This window comes from Muntiacus reevesi, chromosome 18 (genome assembly GCF_963930625.1).
Source record: "Muntiacus reevesi chromosome 18, mMunRee1.1, whole genome shotgun sequence".
In the NCBI taxonomy this organism is placed as follows: domain Eukaryota; kingdom Metazoa; phylum Chordata; class Mammalia; order Artiodactyla; family Cervidae; genus Muntiacus; species Muntiacus reevesi.
Genome location: NC_089266.1, coordinates 51,995,425 through 52,016,214, shown reverse-complemented (window position 1 = coordinate 52,016,214; position 20,790 = coordinate 51,995,425). Strand labels below are relative to the sequence as shown.

Genomic DNA, 20,790 nt, shown 5'->3' with positions numbered 1-20,790 from the left:
CAGTCTAGATCTAAGGTTTACGCTCTTAATTTCTATTTTATATACTCTTGCAAAGGATGTAATTTACGATTCCTAAAGAAGTGACCACTAGACCAAAACAAGCACCTCCTAAACTCAGTATACTGCTTCACAAGTGTGAGGTCCTCCCTTTCCTCAGAGTGCTCCCCAGAGCCCAGCAGAGAGACAGCTGGGAGGCAGCACAGTTGGGCCCCCAGGCTCACTGGCCCTGCTGTGTGTGGGCACAAGTCTCTCTCTTCTGGCAGGTCAGGAAGCAAGTCCTACCTGGCAGCTTCTGGGCACTAAGGGGCCCCATAAAGCTCATGTAATATAATCTTAAACTTAAAAATCCACTGCTATCCTTGTTAAAGTAGTCCTTGCTGATCTTACAGGATTCTAAAGGACCCCCTCCGTGAGGCCCTGGACAGAAGCCTGGAGCTTTGCATAAGTGCCCTTCAAAGGAGCAGGTGTCTGCTGTAGGTCACTCCCCACAGCTCTCCGGAGAGGAAATGATGACAGCGATGATAAGCAATAATCAGGTAGGCACACCCACTACTCAGGTGCCCTCTGCCCTTTATCTTTCTGGAAAATTACTGACCCATCTCAAAGTATAAGACATCGCCTAGAAACCTGGCCCAGAAAATTACCAGAGGTGAAAAGAGGGAGAGTTTCTGCAGAGCACGCTGGGGTACGGCAGTGCCAAGAGGCTGGGGCCCAGACGGAAGCTTGTGACAGCTGCCTAGATGGTGGGGGGGTGGTCCACATGGGGACAGCAGAGAGAGAGCAGGATCCAGGGGAAGGGCATCACTGAGGTCACTCTGCAAAGGAGCCCACAAGTCCCGTCCTCACCCAGGACCGGAAACCAGACGGCACTGAGAGAGGACAGGTGGGGGTGACCACTCCTCTCACCAGCAGCAGCTCCATTATTACATGAAGGAGAGCAACTGCAGAGGAAGAATTTGCAAGGGTGCCGCAGTAGGCTCCAGAGGACGAAAGCTGGTGTGGGGTGAGAGCCCGAGAGCCTGACCCCAGCCCTGTGACCTGTATGGCCCTGGGGCACCAGGGAGGGCTGTGGCGAGGCAACAGGGGCCTATGACTGCAGAAAGAGAAAGAACCCAGGGAAGGTTCTGGCAGGTCTGACTGTCTTCACCCAAGTTCACAAGGCCAGTGGCCGGGGGTTAGGGGTTGGGCAGCCTAGACCATATCTGTCCATTGAGTTCGATCAGGTAAGGCCTCATTCACCTCTCTCTTCCTGATGAGACACCAGACCTCAGAGACCCTGCCAACCAAGAGATGCCCCTCAGAAGACCCCCTCCAGGTCCTATACCAAGAACTGGCCCATCAGAGGCCTGATGAGATGCACCTTCCGAGTGTGAGGGGCTGATCAGCTAGGCTGGCAAGAAAAGAGCAGTTAGCCCTCCCTGCCTGGGAAACAAACCACCCAGCCCAGACGCTTCTACCACCGGCACCGTTTACTCCAGCTGCCGCTCAGCTGGGCAGGGCCCACGCATCAGCTGCAACCAAAATTGAGCGGGTGTCCCTCAGTCTCTGCCTCAAATGAAAAATTCTGGTCTCATCAGATCTTGCGCAACTGACTTCCCTGCCCTCAGGAAAGGGATTCTTCCACAATGCCAATATCTTAAAATCTCCTGCTGACGGCAGAATGGAAAGCGCAGGACGTTTTGGCCCGAGATGCCAGAATTCAGTAGTACTGAAGTATAGCTAGTTTGGTTCAAAAGGGAGGTGAGAATTCCTTTTATAAAAGAAGTTCATCATGATAAACCACTTGGATGTTGTTATTCCCTCTTAGAATCACTATTGTAGACCCTTAAGGAACAACATGACCACAGACACAGGCCACATATGCTGGCCAGGCTTGAGCAGTAGTCTGAGGCCTATCATTGGAAAACTGCTCCCTCCTGAATTCTGTCCATCCAGTCAGACCTTCATAGGGCCTTCTGTACTAGTGCTCACACCTGAAACAAAGAACCATACGTGGTCAGTGACCACAACAAGCAGGGTCATGAAGGATATTCTGCATTGTGCATGCCTTACCAATTTCGTCAAGCAGCTCCTGAGATGGTGGTGGTAGCTCATCGATGTGATGTTGTGAGATGGCTTCTACAAGTTCTTAAGAAAGATAAAGGGAAAGTGACTGAACACCTTCCTGGACCTAAATAGACTCCCTAGGCTTCCATACAGATTTGACTTAGAATTTCTCACTGATGAAATAAGCTAAGACAAGGAGAAATCCTCTTACATGAACAGTCCTTTTTTTTTTTTTTAACATGAACAGTCCTATTGAGACTTCATATGTGAATGGCTTTACTCTCCCTTTTCCTCTAAACTCTCTCCTACCTCCCTGCTCACCTCAGTACCACTTGATCTGTGGCCCTCTCCAAGGATATTTGGGGTACATGAGGTATAAATTCTTACTAAAAGGCCAGGGGTCCAATTTGGACCAAGGCTGCTGGAGGAATAAAGAAGCTCTAGACCTGCCAAAATGAATAAAACACAAAGTGGGGGTCTTTCTGTGTAGATTACCCAGGCAGGGGATATGGGAGACCATACTTTGGACCTTCACCTAAGGAATCAATTATAACAGTAACCAAAACCCCTCAACACAGTTTGAAATAACTCTAGCCCCTTGAGGGAAATTCTAAGACTCATACCAAAGACACAAGACAACAAGATTAGTGGAGCAAAGGCCTCAAGAGCTGTTAAAACTCTCAGACCCTTTAACCTGAAAATTGTCTTCTAAGACTCTATCCTAAAGAAAAGACCATAGGTTCAAATAAAGATTTCTGTACAAACAGCAAAAATTAGAAAACAACATAAATCTTCAATATGAAAGCAAGGTTAGGCAACATATGTAGAATGGACTAGTATGCAGTCATCTCATATTTATGAGTAATTTTTACTGTCAAGTGGAAATTCTAAAATATATCATTGAAGAAAAAGAAGCAGTCAGAACTGGTATACTATATGATCTTAGCTATGCTAAATACATATATATGCATATATATATATATATATATATATATATGAAGGGGTATAGTTCTAAAAACATAAAAAAATATATGTACCAAAATAATACAAGAGGTTAAAATATGATGGTAGAATGGTGGTAGTTTTCTCTTTTAATTTCTTTGAAAAAAAATTATTTATTTGGCTGCACCAAATCTTAGCTGCAGCATGTGGGATATTTAGTTGCTGCATGCAAACACTCAGTTATGACACGTGGCATCTAGTTCCCTGACCAGGGGTTGAACCAGGGCCCCCTACATTGGGAGCGTCTTAGCTACTGGACCACCAGGGAAGTCCCTTAAGCTCTTCTTTAATCGCCAAGTGTTTTATAACAAGTATGTTTAATTTTTATAGTTGGGGGAAATTAGCAGTTTTGTTTAAACCTACTATAGCATCAAAGATGAGATGAAGGCTCTCTTAAATAGGCCTACTAATTATGAGCTTATATTTTAATACTAAACACAGGGTACCTTTCGGCAGGCTCCTTCTCTGAGTGGCACTGCATGATGCGTCAGGCGCCTTAGCAGTGCTGGAGGAACCAGCCTCGGTAAAGGTAGGCAATCTTTTCTATAAATAAGACACAAACATGGTAATTTACACACACATTATTAAGCTAAAAGGGCCTGTTAAGCTCAGCCATTTCCAAAATTAAGCGTGTGTATCATTCATGGAAGAGCCACTTGTTCTGTTGATTGAGTCAAACTCATTCAAACGTCACCTTCTCTTGGAAGGTTCCCACCCTTCTTTGCCTCCACAGCACCCAGTTTATACTGAAAACTCTGTGTTGCGTCACACCAGTCCTTCTCACCAGGCTCTGAGCTCCTTCAGGGCAGGGACTGTTTCTACTCACTTTTGGATGCCTATCAGAGGGCCTGGCATAGTGTCTGGCCCTTAAAACCTGCCCTATTAATAGTACATTGAACAAAAGGATGCAATTCTTAAATTCCCTACTTCAGAATGAGACTTTTTGTGAGTCAAATGCCCAAAGAAGATGACAGTGGTTTTTTCATTGAGGGCCAAACAAGTAATCAATCTGCCTATAGAACGGTCTGTTCGTTGTTTAATCGCTAAGTCATGTCCAACTCTTTTGCAAACCCACGGACTGCAGCCCGCCAGGCTCCTCTGTCCATGGGATTGCCCAGGCAAGAATACTGGACTGGGTTGTCATTTCCTTCTCTAAGGGATTTTCCTGACCCCTGGGGAGGATCCAGTTTATTTCTTCCTTTCTCTGTAAAATAGATAGGGAGAAATCTTGACCTTTTGGGTCACTGATGCCTTTGGAATCACTCCATGAGGGTGCAATGCAGAGTCTATATACTTACACGATTAGCCAGTCTTGCAGGGAGAATTTCAGAGGAAGTAAGAAGGGAATCTAGGCTCTTTACTTTCTCTCGGACACTTATAAATTTATCAGACAAAGTCTGAGTAGATTCTTGACTGGTCCAGCATGAGGTAGATCCTGTTTTAGTATCCTGAAATGTGATACTTTCAAGGCAGTCCTTATACTGACTAGCAACTGAAGAAATTGACCCTGTTGGAGAAAAGAGGACAGTCAGTGTCTGAATACTTTACATTATTTAAAAACAACAATAACACACAAACAGACACACACACAAAACCCATAAAACTCTGTATCTATAATAGGAATTTCCCAAATTGTCAATAACTGAAATAATCACTGATCTGAGACAAAGCTCCATAAGGTATACAAAATGATAGTCTCTAAACCTGGTAATCAAAACAAAGGGAGGTTATTTGAACCACAAATATACTGAAACTAGGACACTAAAGAGAGGGTGTTTGATGCTGGCTATATGCAGTTACAGGACTGTATGCTTAAGTACAACATACTGTTTTAAGTTACTAACTCTATAAAAAACCCAATGTGAAAGTGAAAGTGTTAACCACTCAGTCATGTTCAGCTTTTGTGACCCCATGAACTATAGCTCGCCAGGCTCCTCTGTCCATGGGATTTTCCAGGCAAGAATACTAGAGTGGGTTGCTATCTCCCTCTCCAGGGGATCTTCCCAACCCAGGGATTGAACCTGGGTCTCCTGCATTGCAGCCATATTCTTTACCATCTGAGCCGCCAGGGAAGTCCTTGTAGAGATCCCACTATATTTGCCCAAAATTCAACAGTGCTTCAAGTACAAAGTAGACTTGGCATTTACAGGTCTCTATTGCTAGAGTTTGGAGAAGGAAATGGCAACCCACTCCAATGTTCTTGCCTAGAAAATCCCAGGGACAGCGGAGCCTGGTGGGCTGCCATCTATGGGGTCGCACAGAGTCGGACACGACTGAAGCGACTTAGCAGCAGCGGCAGCATTGCTAGAGTTAAAAAATCTCCTTATAACTGGTTGGATGGCATCACCAACTCAATGGACATGAGTTTGAGCAAACTCGGAGAGATAGTGAAGGACAGGGAAGCCTGGTATGCTGCAGTCCATGGGGTCGCAGAGAGTCAGACACGACTGAGCTACTGAACAACAATAGCTAGTTAATCACCACCACCATCACCATCACCCCTGGCCTCCCATGGGATCATCCCCTTCTGCTCTGGCCCTAAAGAAACCCCGCTGCACTGTGAGGAAACACCCATCTGTGGGTCTGCGCCCACAACCTGGCTCCCCACAGCCAATGAGACAGGAGCTATTGGCTCCCCTCCCAGAACATCCCCCTGTGAGACAGTACCTGGGCTGAGCGGAGTACTGACACTAGTAGGTGCGTGGTTTATTTTGGGTGTTTTGCATGAGACTTCCTTGAAAGAACCGTCGTGTTCATAGGAGATACTAGACAGGTCCTGAATGTCTGTCAGTGATCTAAAGTATTAAAAGCACAGAGTAACTGGGAGATGCTTAGAAAAATCAAACACTATATTCCTAAGAGGTACTTGTTAAAGATGCTCTTCACAAAAATCTTTATTTGGCAAGAGGCCAAAATCAGAGAATACTTTAGAATATCCATAAGATATCTATAAGATACTTAAGATATCTTAAAGACAGTATCAGAGAATATCTTAGAAAGAGATACTAACTTCAAACATATCTCAGCAGCTAAAAATAAATTCCAAAGGTGAAAGTATATTAATGTGGAAAACAGATTTAATCTACCTTAAGTATAAGATTATATTCTTATTATCACTGATTTCCCTTGATTGTAAGATGCTATCAATTTAGATCACATCATCACAGCAGCTTTTTGGTGAAAGGAGAAACAGGCTCACATTACATGTATACATAAAAATAGGAAGAACACGGAAACTCTTACAAATAACAAAACACCATTCCCCTAAAACTAAGACTTTGCACAGAATCCTTAAGCAATTTCTGGTGGCCATACATATCTTTCTCTTTCGTTTCCTTTGGTGGCTCCTTTAATGTCTCATCTTGTTCACCTTCAGTACTGTTAAGAGAGAGAGTGAGAAAATTACATAAATCTTTTGTCAGCAGAGTGCAACAGTGTGGTCCAAGGACAGTGTGAGATGCAGCAGGAAGGGCACTGAGCTCAGAGTGGAAATTGAGGGCTTGAATCCTGACTGCTACTGATGAACCACATGCTCACAGGCATATCTGGGCCTCTGTTTCCTCTTCAGAGACTAAATAAACACTCTCTATGCTTTTGAACCGCGGTGTTGGAGACTCTTGAGAGTCCCTTGGACAGCAAGGAGATCCAACCAGTCCATCCTAAAGGAAATCAGTCCTGAATATTCATTGGAAGGACTGATGCTGAAGCTGAAATTCCAATACTGTGGCCACCTGATGTGAAGAACTGACTCATTGGAAGAGACCCTCATGCTGGGGAAGATTGAAGGCTGGAGAAAAAGGGGATGACAGTGGATGAGATGGTTGGATGGCATCACCAACTCAATGGACATGAGTCTGCGTAAACTCTGGGAGTTGGTAATGGACAGGGAGGTCTGGCATGCTGCAGTCCACGGGGTTGCAAAGAGTTGGACAGGACTGAGCGACTGAACTGAACTGAACTGAAAGGTCAGCCCACCTGCAGTCAACCTATGATGCTACTGGCTGAGCAAGCTTCTGAGGAAGTCAATGGAGTACTTTGCTGGGGATGGAGCTTAGAGCAAGAGACACAGCCACGGGGCCTCACCAACTGTGAGGCAGCTTCCTGGCATGGAGGATCAGGGGAGGCCAAGAGAGGCTTGTGTCAAAGAAAGGCTAGAAAAGAATTCTGAAGACAAATTTGACTTGTTTCTACTTTAAACAATATTTAAGATACATTTTCAATACTCAAACACAAACTATAAGCCAGATCTCATGCTAAATCCTCCCAAATGTTTCCACATTTCTAATATTTGTAGCAATCCCTATGAAACCAGTGGTATAAAGGAAAGAGAATGGATTTTAGATTGGGTTGTGACTATTAATTCATTCAAAAAATATTTCTTTTTCTGAGTACAACATAGGACAGTACTTTCTGGTCCACCTAATTTACATAGATGACCATATGACTTGCTTTAACCAGTGAAATTTAAGTGAAAGTGATGTGATTCACTTTGGGGCAGAAACTTTTAAAAGTCCAATGCACAATTCACCATGTTCTCTTTTTCCTGCCTCAGCAAAAAAGGAAGCACAAAGATGGAGTCTCCCGCACGGTGGATTTCTGAAAGTAATACAGCACAGAACACTTCTGGCCAATCCCTGATGGACATGGAACATGAACACAAAAGTAGTTTTTGTTGTTGTAAGCCACTAGAATCTGGGGGTTGTGTGCTACATAACATTAAGTAGCTCAGCTGGTAAAGAATCCGCCTGCAATGCAGGAGACCCCAGTTCAATTCCTGGCTGGGAAAGATCCAGGAGAAGGGATAGGCCACCCACTCCAGTATTCTTGGGCTTCCCTGGTGGCTCAGCTGGTAAAGAATCCACCTGCAATGCGGGAAACCTGCGTTTGATCCCTGGTTGGGAAGATCCCCAGAGAAGGAAAAGGCTACCCACTCCAATATCCTTGCCTGGAGAATTCCATGGACAGAGAGCCTGGCAGGCTACAGTCCACGGGGCCACGAAGAGTTGAACACAAATGAGCGACTAACACACACACACACAACTAGAAGAGAAATTTGACCAAGGCCGTACAGTTAGAAAAGTAGAGTCAAGATCCGGATGTAGATGACAGCTCCTTTCCATGACCCTTCACAATTCTGCTGAACAAGTCCTAACAAATCTAAACTGCCTAAAGCTTATTGTTATAACATGGTGGCTATTATATTTGAAGAAGAGCAACATATAAATATGGGGCATTACCATCAATTAACATTACGTCTATGAGTCTGAAACTGTGAATAAAATAATGGCATATACCTTTGTATAGGTTGGAATTGAGACTTGGTCAAAATTTCAGCATTCTTTCCAAAGTTTTTTCTCATTTGGAACTTTTCTTCACCTGAAAGAATGAAATAAACGCATTTTTAATACATTTTTGCAAACCTAGATTATGATTTTCATTCTCTGGAGTTTTCCTGGTCTGGTCTAGAATAATAAACAAACTACATAAACAAAGTGTTTCCTAATTGGGCTTGGATTGAGTACTGTAGAAGAGGTTTTTGCTCTGAAAGTTTATTTTCTTTGCTCAGAGGGGAGGACTATATTCTGACACTCAGAATACAATCAAGCCATTTACTGGCCTTTCAGTTATAGCCGCACAGTTATTTCCGGAGACAAATGGGGTTTTGTCTTTTCAGGAAGGCAAACTGACCTGATTCCTGTCAACAGACACCAGGGGGCGTTGAAACCAAGAACTGTTTGTTCACTGCCGATTCCAAGCAGAAAAGACCATTAGCTGGGCATTCCCGGGATGTTAACTGTGTCTCCTGGCCACCAAACACCACTTAAAGACTGGGGGTGGGGTCTTGAGTACTAATGAGCTAATTCAACTGTCTTCTGTTCTCATTGGCCTCAAGCATCTCAAGTCACTCCTCCCCAATTCTCAGGAAGATACTTTGTAGGCCTCTGGGCACACAGGACCAGTATCCAGTTTTCCTTCCCACATTATACAGCTCTGGTTTATGGAGAAGTGGACACACAGACTAGCCTGCCCTATTGGCAAATGCTCACGATCCCCCTGCCATTCTTTAGGTCCAGAAGGTGGCCTGGTAGGCAATGGCAAGCCCACTATAAAAGTACCACCTTTAGCAAAAGCCAAGACACTGATAAAACCATTTGAATGCAGAGTTCCAAAGAATAGCAAGGAGAGATAAGAAAGCCTTCCTCAGTGATCAATGCAAAGAAATAGAGGAAAACAACAGAATAGGAAAGACTAGAGATCTCTTCAAGTAAATTAGAGATACCAAGGGAACATTTCATGCAAAGATGGACACAGTGAAGGACAGAAACGGTATGGACCTAACAGAAGCAGAAGATATTAAGAAGAGGTGGCAAGAATACACCAGAAGTTATACAAAAAAGATCTTCATGACCCAGATAGTTACGATGGTGTGATCACTCACCTAGAGCCAGACATCCTGGAATGCGCAATCAAGTGGGTCTTAGGAAGCATCACTACGCACAAAGGTAGAGGAGGTGATAGAATTCCAGTTAAGCTGTTTCAAATCCTAAAAGATGATGGTGTGAAAATGCTACACTCAATATGCCAGCAAATTTGGAAAACTCAGCAGTGGCCACAGGACTGGAAAAGGTCAGTTTTCATTCCAATCCCAAAGAAAGGCAATGCCAAAGAATGCTCAAACTACTGCACAACTGCACTCATCTCACATGCTAGTAAAGTATACTCAAAATTCTCCAAGCTAGGCTTCAACAGTACGTGAACCAAGAACCTCTAGATGTTCAAGCTGGATTTAGAAAAGGCAGAAGAACCAGTGATCAAACTGCCAACATCCATTGGATCATCGAAAAAGCAAGTGAGTTCCAAAAAAACATCTATTTCTGCTTTATTGACTACGCCAAACCCTTTGTGTGGATCACAACAAACTGTGGAAAGTTCTTCAAGAGATGAAATTACCAGACCACCTAACCTGCCTCCTGAGAAATCTGTATGCAGGTCAAGAAGCAACAGTTAGAACTGGATATGGAACAACAAACTGGTTCCAAATGGGGAAAGGAGTACATAAAGGCTGTATATTGTCACCCTGATTATTTAACTTCAGTGCAGAATACATCATGTGAAATGCTGGACTGGATGAAGCACAAGCTAGAATCAAAATTGCCAGGAGAAATATCAATAACCTCAGAAATGCAGATGACACCACCTTTATGGCAGAAAGTAAAGAATTAAAAAGCCTCTTGATGAAAGTGAAAGAGGAGAGTGAAAACATTGGCTTAAAACTCAACATTCAGAAAACTAAGATCATGGCATCTGGTCTCTTCACTTCATGGCAAATGGATGGGGAAACAGTGGAAAGAGTGACAGACTTTATTTTTTTTAAGCCCCAAAATCACTGCAGATGGTGACTGTAGCCATGAAATTAAAAGATGCTTGCTTCTTGTAAGAAAAGTTATGACCAACCTAGACAGCATATTAAAAAGCAGAGACATTACTTTGCCAACAAAGGTCCATCTAGTCAAAGCTATGGTTTTTCCAGTGGTCATGTATGGATGTGAGAGTTGGACTATAAAGAAAGCTGAGCACAGAAGAATTGATGTTTTTGAATTGTGGTGTTGGAGGAGACTCTTGAGAGTCCCTTGGACTATAAGGAGATCCAACCAGTCAATCCTAAAGGAAATCAGTCCTGAATATTCATTGGAAGGACTGATGCTGAGGCTGCAACTCCAATACTTTGGCCACTTGATGCAAAGAGCTGACTCACTGGAAAAGACCCTAATGCTGGGAAAGATTGAAGGAGGGAGGAAAAGGGGACAATGGAGGATGAGATGGTTGGATGGCATCACCGATTCAATGGACATGAGTTTGAGCAAGCTCCAGGAGTTGGTGATGGACAGGGGGATCTGGCGTGCTGCAATCCATGGGGTTGCCAAGAGTCGAATACGCCTGAGCGACTGGACTGAACTGACTGAAGACACTGAACCCCCACCAGTGGAGAAGCATCGCGGCTCTCCTTCTTGCTGCTCTCTTCAAACGCCCTAGAAAGCATAATGAATTTCTAATAAGCACAATTTAGAGCTGGAGGGGAAGTTAGAGATTGAAGAGTCTAACTCTCTCCTTTATTTATACGAAGGAAAGGTGGGGCCTTGGGGTGGAATGACATGCCCAAGATGCCAAAGGTCATGCAGAAAAAAGTCAGCAGCAGAACTGGGCATGGAACCCAGTGTGTACCCCACTGTTACCCCTGTTGTATTGCCTGGAATGGAGAGGATGTATGTCAGAGCCGTAGTGGGGAGGGGGGAAGAGAAGGGCTAAAAGGAGGAAATGGAGTAGAAATGAGAGGCTTCTACTTGTACTTCAGATGTTTGCAGCCAACTAGCCGTGGTTTTCTGACCTGCCTGCCGCATAATTTCTCTCTCCTACTCACCCCTCTTTCAAACGCAAGTCAAGTGGCCACGCACAGGTCAGGCTCACACAGAGAGTGATCATGGGCAGAGGCTCCACAGAAAGAACTGTGTGGCCAGAGACCCAGGTTTGAGAACTTCAAACATATTTTCCTGAGAATTTAACTGTTCACCTAAAAGCTTACAGCTTCTTAAAACGCTTGGAACTGTGAAGGAGGCCTGAATCAGGTTAGAGACGCAAGCTGGAGTATACAGTAGGAGGAAGGGAGTACGTTCAGAACCCAAACCTGCCCAGCCTGGGTTCAGACAGCTGAGACATGACCGTAGACCGAGCTGCATGGCTCAGTAGATGGATAATCCTGGTTTTAAAAACAGATGGTTACATACCTTAAAAGAGCGAAAGTGCACAATTTTTTAAATGTCTGTATCAGTACCTGTGGTCCATTTATATCTTGTCTTGTGCCACACCCCAGCTGTTGATCCAAGGCTAACTTCCCATGTAACAGGAAGCAACTGCTAAGTTACACAGAACCCAAGGCCCCAAAAGGGCACGATGTTATGTTGACTGTAGTGTTGGCTATTACTAACCCTTTGCTAAGATGTCATGCAAGGATAGGAAAATGATGGCAAAACTCAGTCTTCTGGAGTAGGGAAGGACACAGAAACCTAGTAGTGGTGGTCACCGTGTCAATAACTAGCTGTGTGGCCTAGGCCAATCCTTCAGGTCAGCTCGGCAAACAACTGAACTCCTGTTATGTGCCACAAAGGAGCCTGAGATCTAGGGAAAGAGACCACAGGGGGAAAAAGAAGAAGCAATTGTTGTAACGGATGCTATATGAATGCAAGGTGGGGGGACTTCCCTGGTGGTCCAGTGGTTAAGACTCCACAATTCCAATGCAGGGGGCCTGGGTTCCATCCCTGGTCAAGGAATTAAAGCCCACATTCTGCGACTAAAGAGATCAAATCAGCAACTAAAGATCCTGTGTGCCTCAACTGAGACCTGGCACAGCCAAATAAATAAATATACAAATATTTATAAATTAATAAATAGCAAAGTTAAAAAGAAAAGCAAGGGGAAGTATATAAATAACATGATGTATGGATGCCGTGAGGCTAGTGAGCAGCTGGGGATTCATTCTAATGAGGGGAAACCACTGAGCCTAAGTTTTCTTATCTGTGAAATGAAAGACCTGGAAGGTTATCTCTAAGAACCTTTCCAGCTCTAAACATGTATGATCTGACAGAAAGTGAACATGAGGGATTCTCAAAGGAATTTGGCCTGAGGGCGTATTACCAGAGGCTTGAGGTCGGGCACAAGCATGTTGTATTCCTTCAAAGTCTTCATCAATGGGACTTGAGGTCTATAAAAGAACAAAAGAGTAAAGAAAGAAAGTTCACTAGAGGAAGATATATCATCAAAAGATGGGGAGAGGATTTCTTGATGTTCTTAAACTTTGAAAATCTTTATAAAGTTCCTGCATCTTTTATAGAAAAAGAACCAACCTTCACAGTACTATACGTTCCTCCTTCACAACAAGCCCTCCTCCCCCTCCCATTGTGAGGTGGGATTGGGTTACTTTTCCTTTCTTTATATAATTATTCCCTTTCCTCACTCCAACCATCCAACAAAGATGTTTTAATTCCTGGGAGCTTTACTAGAAAAGCCAAAAAAGGTAGGAAAGATGGCCCAGGCTCTAAAGCTACTCTATGGGGTGAGAAGTCAGAACACAGGTTCCTTTGAGGCGAGGCAGTGGGTGGGAGGAAATACAAGGTCTTCTAGGGGATCAAGAATGTTCTATTTCTTGATTTGGGTGCTGGCTCCATGAGTGTGTTCAGCATGTAAAAGTTCATGATCTGCACCCTAAAGATCCGTGTACTTTTCCCTGTTACCCTTCTTATATACATGTACATGTTACATGTGTATACATGTATACGTACATAAAATTTGTATTTTTTATTAACCATTTTCTTAATGTCTCAGTCCACAGTAATATCAAGAATGCTTGAAGAACTGATAATGGAAAACTGCTCTAAGTGAGTTCTCAGAAGTGCCGACGAGGGAGAACCATGCTTTGTGATGCATCACTGAATTCTTCCCGTCAGTCAAATGTGGTGATTGGCATGTACAATCTCTCTTTCCTCCACTCTACCTTCCATATTGGTAAAAGGTGGCAGGTTAGGGGACAGAGGAGGTAAAAATTACAAGAGTAAATAAAAGACTCTGTGCACAAACAGGTTCTTGCAAAAGCCAGGCAGTTCCCAGAGAAAGCTGTGTACTGGACAGCCTCACCTTCTCTGCGGACCCTGTGCCGCTATTCCTGGCTCTCCCGCCACTAAAGCCTGTCAGTCCTGGGTTAACTCCCTAGCCTACTGTCACCAGTGCTTCTTCACACAGAGCAATAATAGCAGGCTGCCTTCTCTCTCCCCAAGAAAGGACTGTGAATTAAGCAACAACAAGGAACGGGTTTTGAAAAAGAAGTACAGAGTGCTGCATAAATGCTGGAACCACAATTCTGCGGTAAGACCTTCATTATGAAAAATCTTACTTTTCACATGTTTTTTCAAAACATATTAAAACACTGATAAATTGACATGATATTATTTTATGTATAAGCGATTTTCCTTAATAAAAATAATTTTAAAGGAATAAAGCAATAGAGAAAGCTGGAGATGTACTTTATCCTGAACTTTGCAAATTTTTACCTCTAGAGCCAAATTTTCTTGAGCAATTGAGGAGTAAAAATATTCATGGTCTGGAGTTAAAAACTCATCTGTCATGTCTTCAGTGTCTTCAGAAGACTCTGGTGAACAAGTTGATTGTGCAGACTGATCCTATTAATAATGCAGGAAATCACTTTTCAGTTGGTGTTTATTGTAAACAAATCCCTTTAGAGCTGGCTGCAGTGTTAGTAACAGGGCGTCTAAAATCACCCTGCAGTTGGGGTGATGCTCTCAGAGCCCCTCCCGCCACGTGCGCACCTCTGCCCTCCTTCTGCACAGCCAGGCATGAACCCCAGAGCAAGTGTGACAAATCAGTCCTGAATCTCAACATCCTTACCTGCACAATGGAAGTAGGGGAGGCCAGGCAACCTTTTTGCTCTGCAATTCACAGGAAGAAGAAAGGCCCTGGACAACTCAAGCTGGGGACTGAATTTAAACACCCTGATCCCCACAGGCACAGACATAGTCCACGTGCTGGAGTCAGCTCCAGGCTGAGGCCGCTCAGACCTGGGACTCCTTCAGGTATTCCCATTGAAAGGCAAGAGAAGGAGCATGGTTTTAAAAATAGCAATACAATCTCAATAATAAAAATAAAACAAGGATTTCCCTGGTGGCCCAGCAGATAAGACTCCATGCTTCCACTGCAGGCAGTGTGTGTTTGATCCCTGGCTGGGGAAGTAAAATCCCACAGCCATGCAGTCAAAAAAATTTTTTTAATTTAGAAAAAAGAGAGAACTATTTAAAAAATGAAATAATTTAAAGTAAGTTACTGGGATTTCTCTGGTGATCCAGTGGCTACACACATTCCCAAAGCAGGGGGCCTGGGTTCTATCCCCGGTCAGGGAACTAGATCCCACATGCTGCAACTAAGACCCAACACAGCCAAATAAATAAATTAATTAAAAGCAAGTTATTTCATCAGCATCTCTGCTCTCCTCCTTCCTTTTCTGCTACTTCTCTACATCCAGGCCCTCATCACCACGTGGCCAGACAGCTGGCTCCTTTCCTTGCCTTCAATTATTTCTTTGCACAGGTTTTGCGGTTTATTTCCCTGGACACTGCCTTTGCCACACTTCCTCTTCTGTGCACTTGCTGCTTTCCTTAACCCCTCATATCAAACTGAAAATTCTCAGACAAGCCTAGCCTCCCACACCTAATCCACTTCCCTGACAGACCTGCTTCTCCAGCCAAGCCAGTATGCTTAATGTGGTGCGTCCTCCCAGGCCTCACAGGAGAGAAAGAATAAACTGTCCTGTGAGTGGTCTGTGTACTGATTAAGATAGAAAGGTATGTTCTTTGAAAAGCCTCAAATGTTATCACAATCAGCTTTTTACATTGTTTGTTCTCAAATTTTGTTTATATTCTTTCATGTTAATGATGATTACAAATTTTGGTTCCTTACGCTGGCTGGACCATGGCCCAATTGCACACTTGAAGAACACATTAAATCCCTGAAGCAAGGCTGTAACCCCAGTGCAAATGCTGGGAAATGACTGAATTCCAGGGATCTTGCTGAGGCATAGATTTCAGGCATGAACACACTCCTTCCACTGAGCTGAGAGCTGAATTTCAATCTTAGATGACATCCCAGGCAAAGGCACTCTCATTGCAACCCTGGCCCTGCTTTTCCTACTTCAACCTGACTTCAGTCATGAGCTTTGGTAACTGACCTCACACTGAGGTTTACGAGGTGGTCTTTTCTACACAGTTAAGACAGAAAGCTTGGGCGTCCCAGGTGGTATAGCAGTAAAGGATCCGTCTGCCAATGCAGGAGACACAAGAGACGTGGGCTAGATCCCTGGGTCAGGGAGATCCTCTGGAGAAGGAAATGGCAACCCATTCCAGTACTCTTGCCTGGGAAATCCCATGGACAGAAGAGCCTGGTCCATGGGAGTTGCAAAGAATTAGACACGATTGAGTTACTGAGCACGCACACAGACAGAAAGCTCAAGGGTCAGAGCTGAATCTAACTCTGTGTTTTCCCCAAGCTCCAATATTCACAGTGCTTTGAGCTGAACTAATTCAAAATGTATCAGACAGGGAGGAAAGGCTTCTTCATTCATGTCAGAGGCATGAGGGTGCATGCTCCAACAAAAAGAACTACTACAGATATTTCAATGTCCTAATACGTAACAACTCAGTTTTACTCTACTAGGTCTTTGGGTTTGAGTTGGCTCTCCAGTTGTATGACTTACGCTGTAAGACTTCTCAACTGCCACAGATGCATCCGAATTTGCTTGAAAGACTTCATTGTGCTCTGGCTGCTCATCTTTTCTGGGGGGCAGGTGCCTGATACCTAACGATTATAACACAATAATTGTCATTCAGTAATTTTTAAATGACATGAAGGGGCAAAGGATAGTGTGAGAGAAGAAATGCATGCATTTTCTGCCGAATGTGGCCATGTGTCATGTCAGGTTCTGTCCAGACAGTGGAGACTGTTAGGTTAGCCTGGCTCTAGCACGCAGCCGTGAATCGTTCTCCCTTTTGCCCACCCATTCAAGAGTGATGCTTAACAAGGAACAGATTTTAAATACCAAAAAAATCTAAACCAGTATATTTTTCTATCTAAGATGAATGATAATTTTAGATGTACCTTTCCTTGATTTTCAAACAACTGTGAAATGATATCCCATGCCCTCACTGCAAGCAAATTACCAGGTAGAAAGACACAGCGTGCAGTTTTCACCCACAAATCTATAAAAGTGACGGCATAAACACCATTTGTCTCTAGGTTCCTCAGGCATAGACTCTCTGAGAGATGGTGGCATTTTTCTGGCCTAAAATGCAATGCAAAGAAGTGGGCAGCAGGGGGTGGCCTGCCACCGATACTCTCTGGTGAAAGGTTCAATTCTTTGCCAGGTTAGATCCAGAAGCAGGGTCAGTGCATGGAGACTATTTACTTCCTTTGGACAAAGGAATCTCCTCCAGTAATAAAAAACTTGTGAGTCTCTGGACTTTTTCACCTGTCTGAAGGACAGTGGGATTAGATGGGTGTGCTACTTTCCCCTAGAATTCAGGACCCCCAGACAGACAGGAAAGGAGAGAAGCCAAAGGAAATATTCCAGGAGGTTTACTTATTGTCAAGAGCTGACAACTTGACAGGGCTCACCTACCCCAGCTCCTCCATCTGAACTTACTCGTGAAACGCTGAGGCCCTGACTGTCTGCCACGCTGGTCACTGCTGTCCGTTTGGCCACACTTATTTCCTCCTGGCTCATCGCTTTTCTTGAGATACTCTGCAGCTTGCTGCCAATCCACATGCTCAGAGATCCTCATGGGGAGCTGTGGCAGGGGGTCAGGCTCATGCTCAGCCTCACTGTCTAAAGCCACACCACTCCGAGGATGCCAAGGAGGTACTGTCAGCTGTCCAGTAGCTGCTTTCGCTGCCATTTCTTTCACCTCCGCTGGATGTAAGAGAAAGCAGCGTTTAAAACAGCACTGTGAATGCTGGAAACAAAAGCTTTAGTTCCCTAAAGAGTTACGTCATGGTTTATAGCTTATATTGTCACAATTACTCCCTGTTTAGAACTGCATCATCTTTAGCTTGCCCTGCTTGGCTTGAAACAGGAAAGAAGAGAGAACGGATAACAGTGAGGGACAGGCAGAATTTCAGTTAGTTACAGCCCTTTATGCTGAATCAGACTAAAAGGCAACAGAAATTTGTAGACAGACCTTCTTGCTGTAAAGATTTTGTAAGAAAATGACATGTGAAGCCCTTAGTCTGCAGAAACTAATGGAAGGAATTCTATTTGAGTTTATATGGCCTTTCTAGACCAGATTGAGCTCATATTTTTGGAGTACATATATACATATATATGTGCATGTGTGTTTTCCTCAAAATTTTCTATCCTTTTCAGTGCCACCTAGCATTACTATCAAAAAACACAGATGCTGTATTCTTTTATGCTCATAAGATTAAACTGATACAAAAGGATAATGCCCGCAGGATAGGTGAAAGTGACACAGCAAGCTCTCTACCCTAACATTATAAGAATCTATACTGTGTATTTTTTTAATACCTTTGTTACACAACATACATATATACACATATACAGAGTGTAGAAGGATTTCCTATATAGTCCAGAGATTTAAAAAAGCACTTCTCTTTCACAGTTTGTAATCAGAAAGGTCTTACTTTTAAAATGGAATGATCTAACAAGAAAAGAATATGAGAAGACAGGCTGTGCACTTTGAGATAACAATCAAGCTAGAAAGGTACTTTAAATTTCATTTTGTCCAACAGAACCCATGGCTTTATACTCACTTTTCCATTTTAAGTGTATCTCTCCATCACCTTCACTATTTCTTGACTTTGCGTTATAGATTTCAGAAGACACAGATTGCATGCTGATCCTGAATTGCATTTATTTGGGGGAAGAGGGCAAGTGAACACAAACACATCAGTTGACTCAAGTTCCTGACCCAACCCCAAGTCCATGAGCCCACCCAGAGGACTGTCCCCTATTCTCTGCGCAGTTCTGAGGTTGCACTGACTCCTACGCACCACCAGGGGGCACCAGACACCCCCCCCCCCCCCCCCCCCCCCCCCGCCAACACTCGGCCCACAAGGCTGAGCTACCTGGTAGAGTCCTGGCCAGGGCTGGATGAGGCGGGTGGTCCCCGGGGGTGGCTTGGCACGGTGAGGAGTGCGCTACTGAGCTGTGTCGTTTTGCTTTGAGGACTGAACTCCCTAGGCCTTCCCTGGCTAAGAAATGAAAGGACTAGGTTAGAAGATCTTGAAATTCAGCTTCACAAACAGAACCCTGGTCCTCGGGCTGTAGCAGAGCAGAGCATAGGTGATGGTTCAGTAGTTCCCTGCCCTTTGATCAGAATCCTCTGGTAACAGGCCCACCTGCATATCAGTGATAGCACAACAACTAACACTTATAAAGATGGGCTTAAGGCACCAGGGATTCTGACAATCATTCAGAGATCTTCATCCTAGTTTCACTGAGCTGTGAACCATGTCCTGCTACTAGCTAGCTGACTTTGGCAAACTTCAATCTCTCTGGGCCAAGGTCTCCTCATCTGCACAACAAATCAGTCTCTTTTTCCTCTAAATATCCCATGATTATATATACTTTATCACCTGTTAAACTAATTCTTTGAAAGTGTTTCATCTAGGGGACCTCCCTGGTGATCCAGTGGCTTCATGCTCCCAATGCAGGGGCCCAGGTTTGATCCCAGGTCAGGGAACTAGATCCCACATGCCACAACTAGAAGATGCCACTTGCCGCAACTTAAGACTTGGCACCACCAAATAAGATAAAGAAAAAGAAAACGTGTAATTTATGTATACATAGGAATTCTCTTTTATCTAGAATAGCCCAGTCTCCTGGTGTATCAGAGTGCAAAGAGAGGCTGTTGAATTAGAAACGTCATGTCTGATCAGCTTCTTTGAAGAACAATTTGGCAACAGCTATCGAGCATCTTTAAAATGTTCAAACCCTCTGCAACTCTGCTTCTGGGAGCCTATCAAGGACATAACCCAAAATGCAGAACAAAATTTACTGACAAGTCTTTATAGCCCTAGTAATAACAGAAAAAAGAAAGACTGAAACAGCCTAAAATTCAACAATGGGGGAAAAAAATAAAGGGGAAAATTCAATTTTTCCCCATTTCAAACTTACAATTTCAAAGTAAGTTTACAGGATGTTTTTAATAACAAAGGATAAAAATGCTCTAATGTAAAGCAAAAGTTCGGGATACAAAGCTGCCTTTTTGTTTCATCGCTCAATCATGTCTGACCCTTTGTGACCCCATGGACTGTAGCCCGCCAGGCTCCTCTGTCCATGGGATTTCCCAGGCAAGAATATTGGAGTGGGTTGCCATTTCTCTCTCCAGGGGATCTTCTCCAACCAGGGATCAAACCAGCGTCTCCTGCATTGGCAGGCAGATTATTTACCACTGAGTCACCTGGGAAGCCCACAAAAATGCCTACATGTATATAATTAGAGTTATTTTGAAAGCACACAAGAAGACTAGGTGGACTGACAGCAAAGCATTAAAGTTTTCTCTTTGGCCTGTTTCTGTTCTCCGGGGGGAGGAGGGAGCTGAGCAGGGGAGGTCACAACTACAGCTTCTGCTTTGTCCTCCAGTGGCTACACTGTCACCCTATTCACTTCTGGCAATGATGTGAGTGCTAAAGTCTCTGATGCCGATGATGGTTCTTCAGTTAATTCCCTTTGTAAAGGTAAAATGCACTAATCTAAAATGTCTGGGCATGTTCCTCGATTCCCTCTTTGGTACATATTTAACTGAAGTGAAGAGAACAGCAAATTCTTGTCATTATTCTCAGTCACCAATGAGGGCAGGAATAAAAAATTTTTTTCCAGGAAGACTGATTTCAAAGCTGTGGATTAATGCTGCCTTTTAACCACAGAAGAGGAAAACTAAGTTCATATTACTAGTCATCCTGAAAAACATTTATTGCTCCATTAATAATTCTTCCTATGCAAAATAAAATTTGTTTTTCTTAAGTTCTTAAAAACCCAGCATATGCATACATTTTTCTTCTACTGAAGGAAAATTGGTTTGTGCTGAAATCAATTCATTTCATCAATCTGGCTAAAAATCAGAGTCCAAAAGGTAACGATGATATCGTTCAACTTCCTCCTCCTGC

General features: G+C 43.7%; 1 protein-coding gene across 1 annotated transcript in view; it reads right to left on the bottom strand.

Annotated features, from left to right (window-relative positions):
- The window catches only part of TEX14 (testis expressed 14, intercellular bridge forming factor), a 106,552-nt gene that overhangs the window by 9,559 nt on the left and 76,203 nt on the right, over positions 1-20,790 (bottom strand). Inside the window, exons 16-26 of the mRNA XM_065909377.1 lie at positions 18,748-18,873; positions 18,433-18,521; positions 17,306-17,572; positions 16,361-16,461; positions 12,739-12,805; positions 8,343-8,424; positions 6,364-6,426; positions 5,716-5,843; positions 4,347-4,555; positions 3,495-3,591; positions 2,053-2,127 (exon numbers count right to left, since the gene is read on the bottom strand). Coding sequence (XP_065765449.1) covers positions 2,053-2,127; positions 3,495-3,591; positions 4,347-4,555; positions 5,716-5,843; positions 6,364-6,426; positions 8,343-8,424; positions 12,739-12,805; positions 16,361-16,461; positions 17,306-17,572; positions 18,433-18,521; positions 18,748-18,873 — 1,304 coding nt within the window. The remainder of the gene's footprint in view (positions 1-2,052; positions 2,128-3,494; positions 3,592-4,346; positions 4,556-5,715; positions 5,844-6,363; positions 6,427-8,342; positions 8,425-12,738; positions 12,806-16,360; positions 16,462-17,305; positions 17,573-18,432; positions 18,522-18,747; positions 18,874-20,790) is intronic.